General features: G+C 40.8%; 1 protein-coding gene across 1 annotated transcript in view; it reads right to left on the bottom strand.

Moving 5' to 3' along the window:
- Positions 1-16,925, bottom strand: part of DNAH5 (dynein axonemal heavy chain 5) — a 214,577-nt gene extending 197,652 nt beyond the window's left edge. The window contains exons 1-9 of the mRNA XM_090279309.1: positions 16,829-16,925; positions 15,968-15,972; positions 15,132-15,224; positions 12,230-12,364; positions 9,380-9,464; positions 5,775-5,935; positions 4,909-5,130; positions 2,096-2,233; positions 1,177-1,353 (exon numbers count right to left, since the gene is read on the bottom strand). Coding sequence (XP_090135435.1) covers positions 1,177-1,353; positions 2,096-2,233; positions 4,909-5,130; positions 5,775-5,935; positions 9,380-9,464; positions 12,230-12,364; positions 15,132-15,224; positions 15,968-15,972; positions 16,829-16,925 — 1,113 coding nt within the window. The remainder of the gene's footprint in view (positions 1-1,176; positions 1,354-2,095; positions 2,234-4,908; positions 5,131-5,774; positions 5,936-9,379; positions 9,465-12,229; positions 12,365-15,131; positions 15,225-15,967; positions 15,973-16,828) is intronic.
- Positions 16,926-18,598: the final 1,673 nt, after the last annotated feature.

The following is an 18,598-nucleotide window of genomic DNA, read 5'->3' as shown; positions in this document are numbered from 1 at the left end:
ATCCATTAATGTAGAAATTATTTATTAACTGCCAACTATATTCCAGGACTGTGTGATGACCTAGGAATTTCAAAATGGACAGATATCTAAATGTAGGAGAAGTAAAATTATGTGATTTAGCACATCCAACTGACTTCATGGAAGTCCTACTAATATTTCTGAACTACAGCACAATGAAATGATTGCATTCATTGAGCGATGATATAAAGGAAATCTAAGGTAGTGACTGAAGCAAATTATCATTGACTGTTTAAATTATCTTCACAGATTGAAACATCCATGCAAATAACTAATAAATATTCTTATGGTACCAATGCCAGATGTGGTAGGCACCTCTATGATGGTCCCCAGTGACCACTGACTTCTGGTATTCATTTTCTCGTGTCATCCCCACCCCTTGACTGTGGGCTGAACCTAGCAATTCACTTCTAATTCAGAATGTGACAAAAGTAATAGGATGTCACTTCCAGAATTGGTTTACCAAAAGATTGTGGCTTCTATATTTTGTGCTCTCTTGCACTCTGCTGCTGAGTCCCTGTCAGGAAAACCAGCTGCCACGTTGTGAGGAACTCAGTGGAGAGGCCCACGTGGTAAAGAACTAAAGGAAGCCTCCCGCCAACAGCCAGCAAGAAACTGAATCCTGCAACAACCACATGAGCAGATGCTCCCCTGTTGAGCCTACCCATGAGCCAACACCCCTGCTGCAACCTCATGAGAGATCCTGAGTCAGAGGCACCCTGATAAACCTACACCCAAATTCCTGACCCACGGGCTGTGGGATAATAAATGTGTGTTTTAAGTTGCTAAGTTTGGGGGTCAATTGTAACATGGCAATATAAATCTAATATATAACAGGACTAAAAAATACGTAAAGTAAGTTTTCATTATTACTACTCCTAGTTGGTCTGAATTCATAATGTACACATAATTATGTTATGATGTTACATCTTAATTGCATGCAATGCCCTCTAATGATACATATACATATATATATACATCAGCCAACAAGTATCTTTAATTCAAAGGCTATTTCCACAATATCTAAAATTATAGAAGGGCAATATTATCCAATCTTAAAGGTTTTTTTTCATGAAGGTATAACAACGTTTTTCTGTTCCTAATTACTCTATGACCTAAAATTCCCATTTCATCAAGCAAAAAGAAATTATTTACAACCTTCAGAAGTTTTGACTTGGCAGCAGCAAGCACTGCCAACACAGCCTTCACATCTGGGCTTTTCAGTTGGTCCAAAAGGTAGTTAAACTTGGAGAGTCTTTTTTTCCAGTGCTCCAGCTCTGCTCGGGGCCCGAGGTCATCTGCTTCCTTCCGCAGCTGATTGTTCTCCGCGAGGACCTGTGAACGCACAGGAGGAACATGAAGCCCTGAATGGAGCCAGAAAGATGAACATCATACAAAAGCAAAAAATCAGGAAATAAATAAATAAATGCTATCTAAATCGTGCTGTGATTTTAATCGTTGTCATGCTTTGAATAAGAGCCTTTTACTAACTTAACAAGTATCCATTTTTAAAATTTCTACAAAACCTTAGTTGACTGGTTCTAACTGCAAACTATTTATTTAAGGGGTTTTAATAAACTTTTGGAAAGCCCAACCTCAGCAAGTTTCCTTGGCTATTCATTTACTTATGTATAACTTCAAAGCAATATAACCTTAGGATGTTCCCATGCCTTGTGTAGGTTAATTTTAATTGGGCTTACTTTTTGATATAATGTTCATCTTCTCTTAAGGCTTTTTTGAAAAGTTTTTTTAAGGTTAAGTCCCAAGATCTCTTCTGCAGGACACACTAAATTAGAAAACTCTTTGTATTTCTACAGATGTTCTCAACCAAGTAAATTATACCTTGAGAAAAAAAACAGCGAAGTGCTGTCTTCTGGTTGTTTAAGTATATAGTCACCAACTTTCATCTCTTAGAATCCTCACTATCTTTTCCTAACTAATGACTATAAACTAAAGCCATGTGAACCTCTCACCTCTTCAGGGACTCATAAACTACGCAGACAAATGATATACCTTCTTCCCTTGGCTAGTTCAGTCATGTGGCATCAGAAACTAATGTTTGGTTTCTGGAAATTACCTGTTCCGTTTGTTTGATCCACACTTTCATACAAGCTTCTATTTTTTCCAAAGTCTCAGGGTTATTAGCTAGAGTCAGGTAGTCTATTGGTTCCTTCAGAGTTTTCAGTTCAAATATGTCACATTTTTTAAGGTTCACCTAATTAAAATGAAAATTAAATAATAAGGTGATGCTTTTTAAACACACACACACACACACACACACACACACTGGTGGACTCCTCAGCTTAGAAGCATCTTAAGGGGATCCTCTAGTCTAAGCTACCCTGCTCCCTGAAGAAAGCTCCTGATAGCACAGTGGGATATGAAATACCCAGTCCTCCCGCACTCTGAGCACACCACCCAAGAAGATAGATTATGAGGTCAACTTTGTGGTCAAAAAGAAATGAAGACTGAACTAGAGAGAAAGATGGTCATAACATCACAGATTTTGGAAATTGATAGGAAACTTAAAAATTAATCAGTCAACTCAGGAAGCCAAAGAAAGTGGGGAAGCTTTAAGAAAATTGATTGAGGGGAAGTAATTTCTAACTTATCACATTCATATTTGGAAACTAATCAAAGGAAAATGTTCTGTTGTCCTTACCCAATAACATCTTTATAGTTAGCAAGTTCAATGGCAAACACACCGATTTGTTTTGGGAGGAGGAAGAAGAAAGGGGTAGTAAAGGATGTGTTGAATTTTGACTTGACAATGAAACCAGTATGTTTTTAAACACTCATAACACAAAATGGACCCCAACATTTAATGAGGACATTTTCCTTCTGGTATCTGTGCACCTGGCATGGTGAACCTCTAAATTCAGATCTCACATCCAAAGTCACTTTACCAGCAACAGAGCTAATATGTTTCTCTGAACTTGTTCAGAACCAGCAGGATAGGATGTGGTTATTTGCCATGCTAAACGCCAGCATGGCCAAGGATCCACTTCATGAAGCCCAGACCGTAAGGTCTTCCTGGTGAACCAAGGTAAAAATGAAGAGCCCACTAGGAGATGCAGAAGGTGGAAGGTTCAGGCTGGGGAGCAGCAAGCACCAGATGCTGGGACCACATTCTCCTTTTATTTATATTTTTTTAATTTATTTTTTATTGTTATTCTATTATATTACAGTTGTCCCAATTGTCCCCCTTTGCCTGCCTCCACCCAGCCCATCCCTCGCTCCCACAGTCAGTCCCCCCACCGTTGTCCATGTCTGTGGTCATTCACAAGTGTTCTTTACTAGACCCTTCCCCTTCTTTCCCCTCTTATACCCCTCCTTGGTCCCCTCTGGTTACTGTCAGTCAGCTTCCTGTTTCCATGCCTGTGGTTCTATTTTGCTCGTTACTTTATTTTGCTCTTTAGATTCCCCTTATAGGTGAGATCATATGGTATTTCTCTTTCACCATCTGGCTTATTTCACTTAGCATAATATTCTCCAGACTCCTCTGAAACCCAGCAGAGAGAGTGGTCTGCAGGGAGAAGCTGTGTCCCTGCCACCAAGGTCTGCTACAAGGGGACACTGCAGCACCTGGACAGACCCCTCAAGGTTTCCTGTTTCCTTCACTTGGCTTCTTAACAAAAGCCTACGAGCTCTGACCTCTAATAGTCCCCAGTCCTGGCCCCAACACCCACCCCTGCTTGGGAGCACTGTCAGCCCCCCCACCCCCCACTCCCACACACACACACACAGGGCCCAGAAGCACCACTTTGTCCTCCTTGGACCCAGCCTCCTCGATAGGTGTTTTTCACACTGCTTCCCTCTGTCAGAGCTCTGAAAGCCCACCAGGGCGGCCACGTGCCTCCACTCCCCTGTGCCTTTGCTCATGCTGCCCCAGCCTGGAAGGACCTGCCACCTCAACCCCTGCCCCCTCCCACTCTGCACGTCCCACCTGCCACATGGACAGGACTCCTTGCTTTTACAGGGAGGGCTCTGGGCCTCACAAAGTGGCACTATCTCCCTCCTATGGGGGGATCCATCCACTTCTTTAAATATATCTGCTACAAAATGAAATGTATTTATAGGAAAGCATGGCTTTTTTATGTATAGTAACAGTTTGGTTCAACTTGCATTTTACTATGGCCTAAATTATGGCTAATTGCTAATATAACAATTATGTTAGCTGGAATCATCCTGCCCCAATCTGGATGAAATTTACTGAAGTAACCCACTCCACATCCTTCAGGAAGCCTCACACCTTCCTTCCTCCTTCCCAATATCCCAATAGGTCTCAGTGCTCCTTGGAGGGGTGAGTGTTACATTGTCATTAGTACCACGGGTTCCATTCCTGTCTCTCCCATATGTGCCTGGGGTGGGCTATCATCTACTCCCAGCAATCACTAACAAAAGCCTCACTAATAAAGCTCACATTTGTCAGACTTATTCTTAAAGGCTCTTTGGTCACTGGCTGAACCACAGAACCTGACTCATTCTCTCCTCTCCAGATATGTGTCCATTCCTCTCTCTCCCCTTTTCAGCACTTCCTTCATCCATACCCACCACCCACACACACATGCTCTGGATCCAAATTCCTTCCGTCTGTGATGGAGAGCAATAGCACAAATATTTCATACTTTGCGGCCACATATCTGAAATGACTGAGTCTTCCATCACAGTCAACATCTCTATGGAACCTCTGATGCATTCGCCACTCCAAACTACAGGAATTGAAATCTAGTCACCATCACATCTGGAGGGGGCAATAAAAATGCCCATGAAATTGTTTCAAGATGTGCAATGTAGTGAAATTAAGACCATTTAAGAGAACTATTAAACACATCTATGTTGGTTTGTTCGCCCCCTGATCTTCTGAAGAAATAAGTTATTCGTTCTTACCTTCTCTTTCAAGCTCTCCTGCGCACTCAACAGGACACTGACAAAGCCTTCCAGAGAGCTCAGGAAGTCCTGCCGCATGCTGGAGGCCTCCTGAAGCCCCTCCAGCTCGCCCCAGCCCTGGCTCGTGGCCCTGAGGGCTGGAATGAAGATGTCCGACAGCAAATGCCTCATGCTATTGAGCAGGCCCCCATCTGCGGCATCTAACATATTAAAGCTCACTTCCTGGAAAACAAAGAGGGGATCCTTTACTGTAAAAATTACCTTCAATCACAACATAGCTACCAAGTCCTCTCTGAATGCTGCTTATTAATCAACCATCGTGTGGAAGGAAATAAAGACCAACCAAATGAGAAAAGCAAAGGCTGGTGATTTGGAGCTTGCTGTAGCAAGAGAGTCCACCACCATCACTGGTATTTTGGCAGAGACTCACAGGCAGGCAGGTGAGTGGGAGAACATTCTAGTGGAATGCCCTGATTGGAGGCTGCTGGCCTGGAGAAGCTGGAGAAGGGCTAACTAGCAGTAAGGTATCCTATGTGATTGGTTAGGGGGTGCACATTTGGCTTTCTCTGGCTGGACCCAGAGAAGGCCACTGGAAGTATGGACAGAAGTCCAATACTGACAAGTAGTCTGGTTACCCAGGTTCTTCACTGTAGATAGGTTCTTCACTGCTTTCCCGGGCAGGTTGCTACAGATTACAACTCAAAGTTCTATTTTTTTTTTTTATTCTTTTTTAATTGATTGAGTTTAGAGAGAGAGAAAGGAAGGGTGTGGGGAGAGAGATTAGTTGTTCCACTTATGTATGCATTTATTGGTTGATTCTTGTGTGATTTTTGGTAAGCGGGTACAGAATTGCCCTTGCCCCTTACCCGGTGGATGTTCTCAGGGGTGATAGCTCTGGAAGGGTCTGTCCTGATGAAGAATACACATACTCCCGTAAGAGCAACATCTTTTCCCTCAGTCACAAACACTTTAGGTTTTTTAATCTTTCCAGAAATAGGATTTACTCCTCCTGAAGAGCTATGTTGTCCTACAAATGCAAAAGAATTTTAATTTCACAACTGTGATCACATGGTCACATCTTAGTATGAAGTTTCCTTATTGAACTATTGTCATATTGGCTCATCCATGTGTCTCAGAAGGCCCACCACTTGGAAAATCTCTAGCCTGAATCCTAAAGGATCTAAAAGGATCTGTTTATTTCAAAATTGTTGCTCTGGGGGGGGGGGGGAGGAAGGAGAGAAGCAGAATAAGGAGAATAAGATTGGTCCAGAGAAAATTCTTGCTGAGGCTATAAAAGTCATCTCTGTCACAATATGCCTTCACAGGGGGCAGTGGAAGGGGGTGAGGGAGGGGACAGCATCTACCAGCATATGCCGTGTGCCAGGTCCTCTGCTTGGAATCTTGTCTATGTTACTAAAACTCTCTACATCCCTGAAGGCAGCTGTGACCTGTCCCAAGTCACACAGCCAGTAGGTGCAGAGCCATGATCAAAAACCAGCTCTCCCTGCAAAACTCCAGACATCCACCTCCCCTCACTGCTCCTCCTCTGTCACCGTATGGTGGGCCCTTCACTACAATGCTAGAGTCAGGACCACAGTAATGGTATGCCCCATAGAGCCAGACTCTCGGGGCTTCAATCTCAGGCTACACTGGGCAGTAATGCCTCGCCATGTGACCTTGGGCACGTTACTTAATCTTTTGGTGCTTTGATGTTGTCATCTGAGAAATGGAAATAATAATACTAGAGCCCAGCATCTGGAATTGCTGTAAGGATTAAATAAGTTAATACCTGTAAAGCCCTCAGCAAAGCACATCAAAATACTAGCTCACTAAGCATTATCATCATTATTATCTGAAAAGGCATTTTTGGTCATCCAAGCATGCAGCTCATGAGTGGATCTTTTAAGTGCACAGAGTATACTCTGAGTTATTCCACTGTGCTTATCTGCCCAAGAAAGTTTTAGGTGTCCAAATGAGCTGGTAGCTCAAGCAAGACTATTGAGGGAGGAACAAGACTATCCGTGCTAACAAAGGGAGTTGCAGAGGGGAGTGGACTGGAAGTCGAATCCTAAGACACCGGGTTCAGAACCTCTTAGAAGAATCGGCTCCTAGGGTTCTTTCTTCCCTGTGGTGTTGGTCTAGAGACTTGGACCAAGGTGATGACAATGAGCCCCTCCAAGAAAGATAACCAGAGACATTTCTCCATTCAAAATTGTGTCCCATTTCTGACTAATATCTTCTGGGTCTCATGAGGAAAATGTTGAACTGAAAGTTTCAACAAGGCACCAAGATATGATAGCTATCAGAAACAAAGAGAGTTTTAAGGCAAAAAGTAATAATAATAATAAACCTCCTGGGGAAACTTCAAAGTATCCTAGAACGAATTAAAGATCTCACCCACATCAGAATTCAAAATTCTCAGGCAAGTGTAGACTGAGGAAGGATTTGGTGAGCATGGCTGTGCTGTGCAAAGGGCATGAGTGTGAAATGCTCCTTTACACCTGAGGTCAAGATAGAAGTGAACAACTGTCCCAGTTTGCCCCAGATTAAAGTGTTTCTTTCCTACGATATGGGGCATCCAATGTTAAAGCCAGGCAAGTCTCAGGCAAACCAGGATCATTGGTCACCGTAGTCAAGAAAAAGACTCTTTAGCCCAACTACCTAAAGAGTCTGAGTTGTATCTCCTAGAGATTAAGGACAAACTGGAATGGGATATGACACCTACCTTAAAAACCTGAGCACAGCATGCAACAGGGCAGATAGAGAGAAACTGGGCTGAACTGGGAGCCAGTGACAAGTCCATGGATGGTAGGGACAAGAAGTGGGAAGTGTTTCTAGTGAGCCAGGTGAGAACCCCCTGAAAAGAGAGTGAGCCTGGAGCCATCTGAAATCATGCTCAAGAGGATGCAGGAGGGACGACAGAACAGAGCCCATCAGTGTGGTGTGTGCGACTGAGTACAAGAGCAGAGGGCAATAGCCATCGGGAGGACAGTTCATCAGCAACGGATGTACAGCCGTGCTCCCAGTGGCCATCTCTGGAGAACCCACTATAGGGCCCACAAGAGCAAGGGTCCAGAGAGTGCAAGATCAGCCAGCTCATGACAGTGCCAGTTCAACAGAAGCTTGTCTGCCACCTCTTGGTTCTCACCACTGCCGACTTCAAGCCTGACAGTCAGAACCTGTGGTTAACACAATGTGGACAAGGGGCGGAAGGATAAGATGAGAAAGCAGAGGACCATATACAAATATCAACCTTCAGAGACCCCTGGTGGGGGTGAGGGGTGGGCAGGGGAGGGCCAGGAATAAAGAAGATTTAACTTTAGATCAACTAGTGTTCATCAACCAGACACTTTCAGTTTCTGAACTGAGAATATGTTTGTAACTTGACACAACTGTAGGAGTTTTTCTTATCTAAGAATATCCAGAAAAATCATGGGATTGTCTGAATTTTAATCCAAAGTCAGAAGAAAAACTACATCCACCAAAAAGGTTTAAAGAGAATGGGAAACAAAAATAAACTCTTTTAATGTTCACATTGTATAATCTTCTTGTTCAATGTAAGATTTACACAAGAAGGCTATCTGACCCCGTATACAATTCATAAATGAACTCAACATTTCATGAGCTTTGCAACTTAGGGTAGAATTCAAAACTTCTGTATTATTTTGATTTTTTTCACTCCAAATATAATATACTTTCTGACCACAAAACATCAGATAGATAATTTTGAGAAAATGCTGGTCATTTAGATTCTGCATGCATAATTCCTTCAGTTTGTAAACAAAAAAGCATAGTCATACTATATACCAACAGTAATAACTATTTTCCCTTTCTTCAAAAAGGTAATAAAAGGATGCATATGATATTTTAATATAATCATAATATATTTGTTTATGTCACTAGTTTGGCTTTAAAATTACATGAATCCACATAAAAGTAGAATGGGATTTGCCAGTTGAATCCACATGAAGATTTACAAATTTTTCTTAAGTGGAAATGACTAAATTTATCATTCAATATTACTCATTTAAATCATAGTCAGTAGAAAATAAACATAATGTGATATTTCACTGGCAAACTCGTGTTAGGCTTATTGGCAACAATTTCTATGTTAAAAAGAAATAGTGCCTACATAGAGAAGAAACAGATGCCAGTAAGTTCTAGAACATAATTGCATGGAATGAACCAGCATGTAAAGAAAAGAAGTTTCAAAATGTAAGCTACTTTATTGTTCCTTAATTACCAGCACAGCCTGCAAGAGTAAACAAAATATCCCAGATAAAGATGGAACAACCAGGTTAAATACACATCACTACCTGTCTCCTTTCCTGAGGATAAAAATAGAACCTGGGCCTCATCCCCCCTGCTTCACTGCTACCTGTTCGGTTCCCACAGTGGCATTCTGTTCTGTGCCGTCCTCAATTAAATCTAACAACACATTCCTGGGTTATGTCACACTAAATTTAGATACCTGTTTCTGCTACCTCCACATCTTGATAGTAAAACATGAGGTGACGAAGACCTCCAACAGTAAAAAGCTGATCGATTCTTTCAATCTGGGGAAAAGAAAAGGCAAAGTAACAACTTTGTTCTGAATTAGAAACCACATTTAAATCAGCATTTATTATCACCTTTCGTACTCGGATAGGACTCCATTTGATGCAAACCATATAGAAGTCATCTACTTTTTTCAACATAAAAGCATGAGGGATAAAAGCCTCCCATAGAAAGGATTCAACTCAAAAAAAGTAATTCAATTAATCATAAAAATATTTGCTAAATATGCACTTTTGAAGAGATTGTCCACATTTACTAATTTCCTAAAGTGCTGAGCAGTTGAAGGCAGCTATAAATATAGATGAGTGTTTCATTTTCATTCAATTGCAAATCAGAGAGAACAAACCTTTCAATACCCAAAACCTAGTCTAATACACTAGGGAAAACTATTAATATTAAATTACAATAATCACTGAAAAATGTCAGGAGAACACATATGACTGTGGAACAGTCCAGCCAATAGGAACCTGGAAACTCATCCCATCCATCCCATCCATGAGGTTCACTGCACATCTAGCGGTCTGCTGACTGGCCTGCTACCAGTCAGTGAAAGTGCTTCCTTTGAGTAGTCAAGTTGCACAGTTTTAAATTCAAATTGGCAGAAAAGGATAAAATCTACACATCCATTAGGATGGCTACTATCCAAAAATAGAAAATAATGTGTGCTAACAAGGATGTGGAGAAACCAGAACCCTTGGGCACTGTTGGTGGGAATTTAAAATGTCATTGTAGAAAACAATATGACTAATATCATCAAAATACTAAAAATAGATTTGCTATATGATCCTGAAATTTCACTTCTGGGTATACATGCAAAAGAACTGAAAGCAGGGTCTGGCAGAAATATTTCTACACCCATGTTCTTAGTGTTCATAGCAGCAGTATTCACAGTAGCCAAAAGGTAAAAGCAACCTAAATGTTCATTGACAGGCAAATAGATAAACAAAATATGGTACATACACTTAAAATTAATTAAGATGGTAAATTTTATTGTATGTATATTATACCACAACTTAAAATTTTTTAAAACTTATAAGGATAAAATCTAGCTGAAAATTTTGATGTGAAAATAGGCCCTCTTCAATTTCTACCATGTTATAGATAAAACCATTAAATATGAGGAAAGGCAAGTTGTCCTGTTTTCTTTGTTATGTTTCCTTTCCTGAGGATGTTATGGGGATGAGCAGGGTGCATTCCATGAGATAAACTTCCAAAGCCAAGAAGGGGGTAAAAGAGATACTTCCATCACAGCCATACTGAAACTCCTGCCCCTCTAGCCTTGCTTTTAAGCCTGAGCCAGCACACTTTCTTTAAACCTCTAGATTTTAATATTCCTGAGTCCTGTATGGCCTAGCAGTTTCACTTGGGTTCCTACAGTTCAGAACTTTTATTCACTCATCCCACCTGCATTATCCCAAATCCAAATGTCTGTACTTGGAAGTGGCGTAGAGGGAAGCAATTCACCTTGTGAACAATCTCTCCAAGACCAAATCAACTACGTGACTCTGTCTCCTTCTATGCCTCTATTTTTTGGGGGAAAATATTATCCATATCCTGATATGATGAAGATTAAATAGGGTAACAGATGAAAATCACTTAGAAGAAAAACTGACACATGGTAAGTATCCAAAAAATGTTAGTTGTGATGAGAAAGACCAAGCAGAGAAAAGGGACATCCTGTAGGTTAACCATTTCAGTGCCATCCACCCTTAATTGTCCCACTGACTCCTATTAACTCTACCGGAGTGACACAGCAGGAAGGAACAAAGCTAGCGGAGTGCTGGAGCTGACTCACACTGGCTTATGACAGCCAACTGATCACAACTCCTCCCAATTTAGCATTAGTAACATTGTGTTGGTAGTTTGGAATCAGCCATGTGGGAGTATTTATACAGCATAAATCAGCAAACATTCAGCTTTGTGCTTCCCTCCACCCTCATGCCCAAAGCTTGCTGTTAAACATTTATAAGCCTACCACTGAAAAGCGTGATCTACAGTGTGACATCCATTCAACAAAAAGGGGGCTCTCTTTCTCTCTTTCTCTTCCTCTTTCTGCCTTTCTCTTTCTTTCCCTCTCTCTCTCTCTCCTTCTCTCTCTCTCTAACTCTCTCTCTCTCCCTCCTTCTGCCCTCCCCCTCTCTCCCCTAAGAAGTTAAATTAAAAAAAAAAAAAAAAACTCTCAGGAACCATCACAGGACTCCTGATATGCCTTCCTCACTACCCAGGAAATTTTATCCTCCAGGAGTTTGATTCTTCCCATCCAAAGTCAAATCACATCTTAGATGTTGGAGGGAAACCATAGCAGAAAATGGAAGTCAAGGTCAGAAACAAAGTTAACCACATTCAGATGCCAAACCAAAGTCAAAGCCAGGAAACAATGACACAATTCAGTCTCCCAGGTTAGTACAAGATAAGTCAAAATATATATATATATAACAAATCAGCCTCTGAGAGGAGATTCTGTTCTCCAAACTCAGGTTCCAAAATGGCTCCTGAGCCCAGCTTCACTGGATTCAGAGAGATGCAGGCATTGCTGTCAGAATCATGGAACTTACATGACAGTTACAAGTACCCCATTCAACATAAAGACCTGGACAGCCCTAAGCTCCTCTGCCACCATCTGTACAGAATCAAAATGGAGTCCTGTCCACATTAAAATAGGTATCTCCTCTAAGGGCCAGCACAGGATCCTGCCACAGGATAGTGTCAGCAGACCTTCCATGTCCTCCACAACCAAGTCAGTGAGAACTCAAATGTATCGCACCTGATTCCCCTCCAGAATGGCATCCTCCACTTCGGTTTTGTTCAAGTCCACACAGGAAGCTACAATCGCAAACAAGTAGCCATGCCTACCATCCAAACGTGCCCGCTTGGCTTCCTTCTCTTCCTTCAGCCTTTGCTACAAGAAACGAACAAAAATGTTATGTGGCAACTACTGTTCTAAGATGGATTCATTTTGCAATACTTTATTACAATTGTTGCTTTTTCAAGTCTTGGGTATTCAGATAAAAGTGGCTTAATGATACCAGTGTTATGTACTATCTTCTATTTTTAGATACAATTTATTTCTATCATGAAAACAGCATTGTTTTGAAATTGCATAATACAGATATGCCAAAAGAAATAAAACTCATCTGCCATCCAGAAATTACTACTGTTAACATTTTGTTCCAAATCTGTACATACTTATTTCTATGCATATATAAGCATTCAACACACAAAAAAAGAGATTCCCATTTTTGTAAACATTCCCTAAGCCATTAAACAAATATTCTTTTCACTAGCTTCTATCTTTTTTGTCTACAGATTAATATATGGTCTTGAAATTAATTTATGAGTATGCCATTAATTACTTTTAAAATAATTGTTAATTACAATAATAAGGGATCTTCAACCTAATCAATGTTAGTGGGTTGAAGCATATCATTCCAAATGCACTACACTCATACCAACATATGCAAATGCATACACACATCTCTATACTACAAAATTTTTATGCATTTTTCCCTTAATAATACATCATATTCTTATTTTTTAGTTTAACACAGGTTATCTATTCCTACCTGTGTAATAGCAGAAAAGAGTTCAACAATATGGATGTACTATAATCTATTCAACCATTTTGCCATCCATTTCTTGAATTAAGTACATCACCTTTAATTCCATGAGTGCAGATATAATTTTCTGAGAAAGCAATGGAGAATGAAAAGACAAGAAGGTTAAGAACCTTAGGGAACACCAATATGCTAGGGCAAGGAGGGAAAGAACAAATGCGGAAGGCTGAGTGGGGAGAGAGATAGAAAGGAATCCAGGAGGCGGCAGCACCAACAAACCATGGAGAGTACCCAGTAGTGCTAATGCGACAGAAGACTGGTCAGGTCAATTAGGCTATCCCTAGTAATTATGTCTACAAGGTGGGTACAGCATCTACATCTCTTTTTCAATGTGACCATCCCACTGACCTTTCAAGAGACAGACTCTATTTACTCTCCTATTGAATGTGGCTTGCCCTGTGGCCAGTTTTCACCAAAAGAATGCGGGGAAAAGTGAGACTATAAAACTTCCTAGGCTAGACCTTAGAGAACCCTTCAGCTTCTGCCTTTGCACTTGGGAATGCTCTTGCAACCCAGGACCACGCTATGAGAAATCCAAGCTACATGGCGAAAATAGACGGAGAACAACCAAGGTATTCTGGTCAACAGCTCCATTCGACCTCCCAACTGACACCCAGCAGCAACTTTCAAATTGTCTTAAGGATTCCAACCTAGTCAAGCCTACAGATGACTGCAACCCAACCAATGTCATGTGAAACAGAAGAACAGCCCAGCTGAGCCCAGTCACCTGCAGAATCAAGAATAATAAGATAGTTGTTGCTGCTTTAAGTTGTTGAGTTCTGCTGTGGGTTTTTTTTATGCAGCAGTAGATAACGGAATAATCCTTGTGAGAATAACTGTATTGGTTGGACAGAAAGCAAATGGATGTATACTTGAGAAAAGGATGATTGGGAAAAGAGAATATAAAGCTACTTAACATAAACTATTATTTCTAGAAACTCAACTATAAAGGAAATATTTTTCAGAGCTATATTAAAAAGCATGCTAAGCCCTGAATATATTCTTACATACACTGATTGTTCTGTTTCCTAATGACAAGTAGTAGGAAGTACTAGTACAAGAGTGGAATTTAGAGTCAAAGAAGAACTATTTAAGATACAAAAAACTTTAGAAGAAATAAAGATAAAGTTGGGGATTTCATTTTTCTGAAATTGAAAGGACAATTTGAGAGAAGTTGGGGGGTATGTTTTAAAATATATATATAGCCATTTCTCTATAAAGAAACTAACACAAGTCCTACACAAAGTGTATATTCTATAAACTTCAAGTACAAGTAAATTTAAATCTCTTTTCAAATGTGGCTAAAACCAGGAAGATGTCCTGTTGTTTTGACTGTTTTCTACCTTCCTGTCCAGGAGAAATAAAATTCTTTTCTCCAGGTGATCTCTCTGAGTTTGTACTAAATGTCTTCAGCAGCTTAAGAACACAGCAGGCAACCAGGGGAGCCAGGAACTGAGCAACAAAACAACCAGATGCCAAATGCTGGGCAGGCAAAAAGAAATTTAAAAAGTGGAGCGCCAGAAGAGTCAGGCAGGAGAGCAAGGGAAGGCTTCCAAAGAATACAAAACTTAAATAAGATTCTGCCACAGCCGCACATTACTGTAAGACTTAATTTTATAAGATTCCAAAGGAAAAAATATGAATATTCTGGTGGAGGATAAGAAAGATTGGTCCCAAAACAGAACACTAATTATTCTACTTTTACTTAATTATCACAGAGAAAATAATACTTCCAAAGCAGTGTTATTTTATGTATACAAAACAACTTATCAATGTGTCTTTACAGTAAATGTTTTCAGAGCTATATAAAAAGCATGTTAAGCACTGAATATGTTCTTACATTACACTGATTGTTCTGTATCTTAATGACAAGTAATAGGAAGTAAACCCCAGTGCCATGCACGTGAAAGGCCACAGTATTGATTAGTCTCAACTTTCATGGCCTTGTACTAAGGTAACCTGGTACCATGAGGGTTTTTTTTTCCTACCACAAGAAGTCAATAATATCAAACAAATATTTAGTGATCAGATCAGTGCATTGTCAGCCCATACACTTAAACCTGCAGCTTTCTGGCTGCTTGGAAACAGCAGCAACAAGCAGTCAGATGACGAGCTGTCCTGCTGGCCCTTGAAAGGTCTAGGACTCTTGGAGAATGAGAGCAGAGTGGGATTAAGAAGGTGAGAGGCAAAGTATGGATTTTTTTTTTTTTTTTAAGAGTCACATGCAGATTGTTTTGCATTGCATGAGCAAGCACCAACTGCTGGGGGTGAGGAGGGTGGCCAGAAACCTATTCTGTGTCCAAGGACATCTGCAACATATTATTAAAACAGTTCTGCATTTTGGTGACAAGGTACGCTACTACCACCTTGGAATTAAAGAGTGATTAATGTGCTACCTCACAAAAAAATAGTTGCTGCTTTCAAAGCAGGGCGATTTCATGCAGACAAACAAGCCCTGGTGTCGGAGTGGGGCTATAGGTTCCAGTCCCAGCTCTGTCACTAATCGTAAGGCCTTGCTTCTGTCATTTAGCCTCTCAAGGCTTCAATTTCCACCTCCAAAATCAAGGTGTTGAACTAGGGGACAGCTAAGTTCCATTCCTTCTCTAACCCTTGGGCTACTTCTCGTTGGTTCAAAAGTTAACACAGACCAGAGACTTGATATTTTAAAGAACAACAAAAACCAATGCCATGTGTTTTTATAACAAAGCTCTGTGACTTTTTTCTCATGAAAAACCCGTCCACCCAATTTTTAATAAGCTGTCCTTTGCCTCTGACTCTGTAAAACCCAAGCCCAAGTCTACATGTTTGTGTGCATGAACTGAGTATGAATTATACACATTTCGTTTTGACTCCAGGTTGATCACCCCCAACTATGTGAGAGACCTTACTTCATCTGTAAAAAGAAGAGAAGTCCAAATGAGAACGGCATTTGTGCGATAATACAAAGTCAACCAGCACTTGAATTAAAATGGCACGGCCAAGGCTTTGACCATGGACATCAAAAGTCAGGTGAAACAAACTTCTCAATGATTTTTTAATTGCACAAATGTGTAAATTTCCTCTCCCCTTAGAAAACCCAGAAAACCCAGACCTAAGCCCACTGAAACCACTGGCAGCCAGAAGTAGATGGAGGATAGAGCTGTCTGGGCTAGGAGTCCCTTTGTGGCTGAGGAGGGACACCCATTCCCCACCCCTCATGAAGGTGTCAGAGTACATTTTGCTCTGTTTGCCCTGATTGCATTACTAGTTAAGGATATGCTAGTCACCACTGCTGACTGTGCTTAGGTTTAATGGTCACAAAAGCCCTATGAAGAAGGCATTATTAGCACCACACAAGGAAATTGAGACCATGGATCAGTAACAACTTTCCCAAGAGCACATGGCCGTGTAAGTGGCAGGACAAGGAATCAGTCTCTGATGTGTCTCAGGGGCAGGCCAACATGTGGGGTATCCCAAGCAACTAAGAATTTTGTATCCATTCAAATTGATATCCCATAAACCCTTTTTTCTTTAAGTCTAGTCAATGGTTTCTAGAATACAGTGTGGGGAGACCCCATAGACACAGCATTGGTTATAAGAGTTGTGGATGGGGAGTGGTGTTAACTAGCCCCATTTTCTGAGTTACAGTGGTGGTATTTTAGTGCCAGGATGGACTGGTTCCCAGCTAGTTTCCAGGGAATGTGCCCCGTGTCCAGTTCTCCCATCACACTTCTTGTCTCAGCAAATGATAACTCCAGCCCCATCCTCACCTCCTAGAAGTGTCTCCGAGGTGTGGCTCCACACTCCTTGCTGCTTCCACTGAACAAGTTCACTTTTGTCTACATCATACTGTTTATACCAGGTCATCTTAGTTTGCTTTTGCACAGCAAAGTGTGTGGGGCATGAAATGGGTTCTGCAGCAAGAAATAAAATAAAATAATATAATATGTGTGTGTGTGTGTGTGTGTGTGTGTGTCTGTGTATTTCCTTGTTTAAAAGAAAGGATTTTTTAGGTGACATGACTATCCTTGTTACAGGTCTGAATGTGGGAAAGAGATCTGTTTTAAGAAGGATCTGGTACATATTTTTGAATGAATATACTTCTGTTTGTTTGGTTTGGTGGTTTGTTCTTTTATGTACATGTATGCATATGGCATGTCACAAACACAGTAGAGGAGAGGGGAGTAGAATATAGATTAAAATTCTGCCTGGCGATAACTATAAATAATGTGGAGTCTATGAATTACGGTTGGAACTCCTTATCTGAAACCTCCAGAGTAAATAACTTCTGAAACTGGTTTTGTTTTGTCTCTCAATATCAATCTCAAGTCCAGAGAAAATTAATCTCCTGATGAACATAGTGCTTAAGTGGCCAAGGATGTGGGTTTGCTCATCTTAGGCTGGTTAGCATCACTTGATTGATTCCATTTTCCTCGACTGTGGATGAACCAGAAAATTCCATGAGCAGAAGAAAAATGACTCAAAGTATAAGCCTGACTGAAATGCCTGGTCATTGGTAAAATACGTATTTCTTTTCTTTTTTAAGGAGGTTACCCAAAAAGCCCAGGCTGGCTTAGCTCATCTATCTACAATATATATTATCTGATCCTCCTTATCTCCTAAGTAGTAAAATAAAATAAATATCAACTGAATCTTACCATCCCTACAAAAGTATCATCTCCACAGGAAGCAATGTTTTCTATTATAATTTTTGCAATATCTCCAGTGCCCAGGACAGACCTACCACATACTAGAGCCTCCACTGATATCTAATCAGTGGAAAAATTAACCAAATTAATCATTTTGCAAGTCACTCTCAAGTAATTAGGGACTGAAACCATTTATTTCAGCTCACTGGGAGTCCATGATTGCAGGCTCAGAATTCAGTCAATAAGCTCTAGGTCTTCAGTCCTGTTGTGACTCCATTATAAACCAGTGCATGGAATTCTGCCATTGGTATGGAGTGCATCTCTCTGATTTCACAGCAAATACAGTTGACCATGCGTAGCCTACAACCCATGTAACTGTGATGAACTAAGAAAACTGAGAGAAGCTGTTATCCTATGCACTACCACTTAGAACCCAAGCTACAAAGTTAACCCAATTCCCACATCTTTCAACAAAGAAAAGCCTCCCTCTTTGTCTTCCAGCATTTTCATTTCTACCCACAGGGTTCCCTCTCCAGGTGAGGCCACTCCAGGATGCTTCCTACACCGCCCAAACCTGCTCTTTAATTGGTTGGGAGAACCACAATTTAACAACTCTCTGCTCCTAAGTGTACTTCTCCCATCTTGCCTTTGCCTCCTCCCCTTTCATTTCATTTCTCCCGGTGAAGGGCCACAGCTGCAGAGGAAGCACTGCTCCTCTTTCCCGCATAAGAGCACTTCAGCAAGGAAACGACATTCCAGGCTGGCTAATCCACTCACAGCAGGTGCTACAGTGAAGCCTCCTTTATTTCACAAGCACTGTATCCATAGCAAAGAGATAGCACTTAAACAGAGCAGGTTCCATCCTTTCTCTGGTGTCCTAAGAGGAAGCTC

This window comes from Furipterus horrens, unplaced genomic scaffold, assembly GCF_987537825.1.
Source record: "Furipterus horrens unplaced genomic scaffold, mFurHor1.1.pri manual_scaffold_5, whole genome shotgun sequence".
Lineage (NCBI taxonomy): Eukaryota > Metazoa > Chordata > Mammalia > Chiroptera > Furipteridae > Furipterus > Furipterus horrens.
Note: the sequence above shows the minus strand (reverse complement) of the source record. Positions and strands in the feature narration are given on the sequence as shown.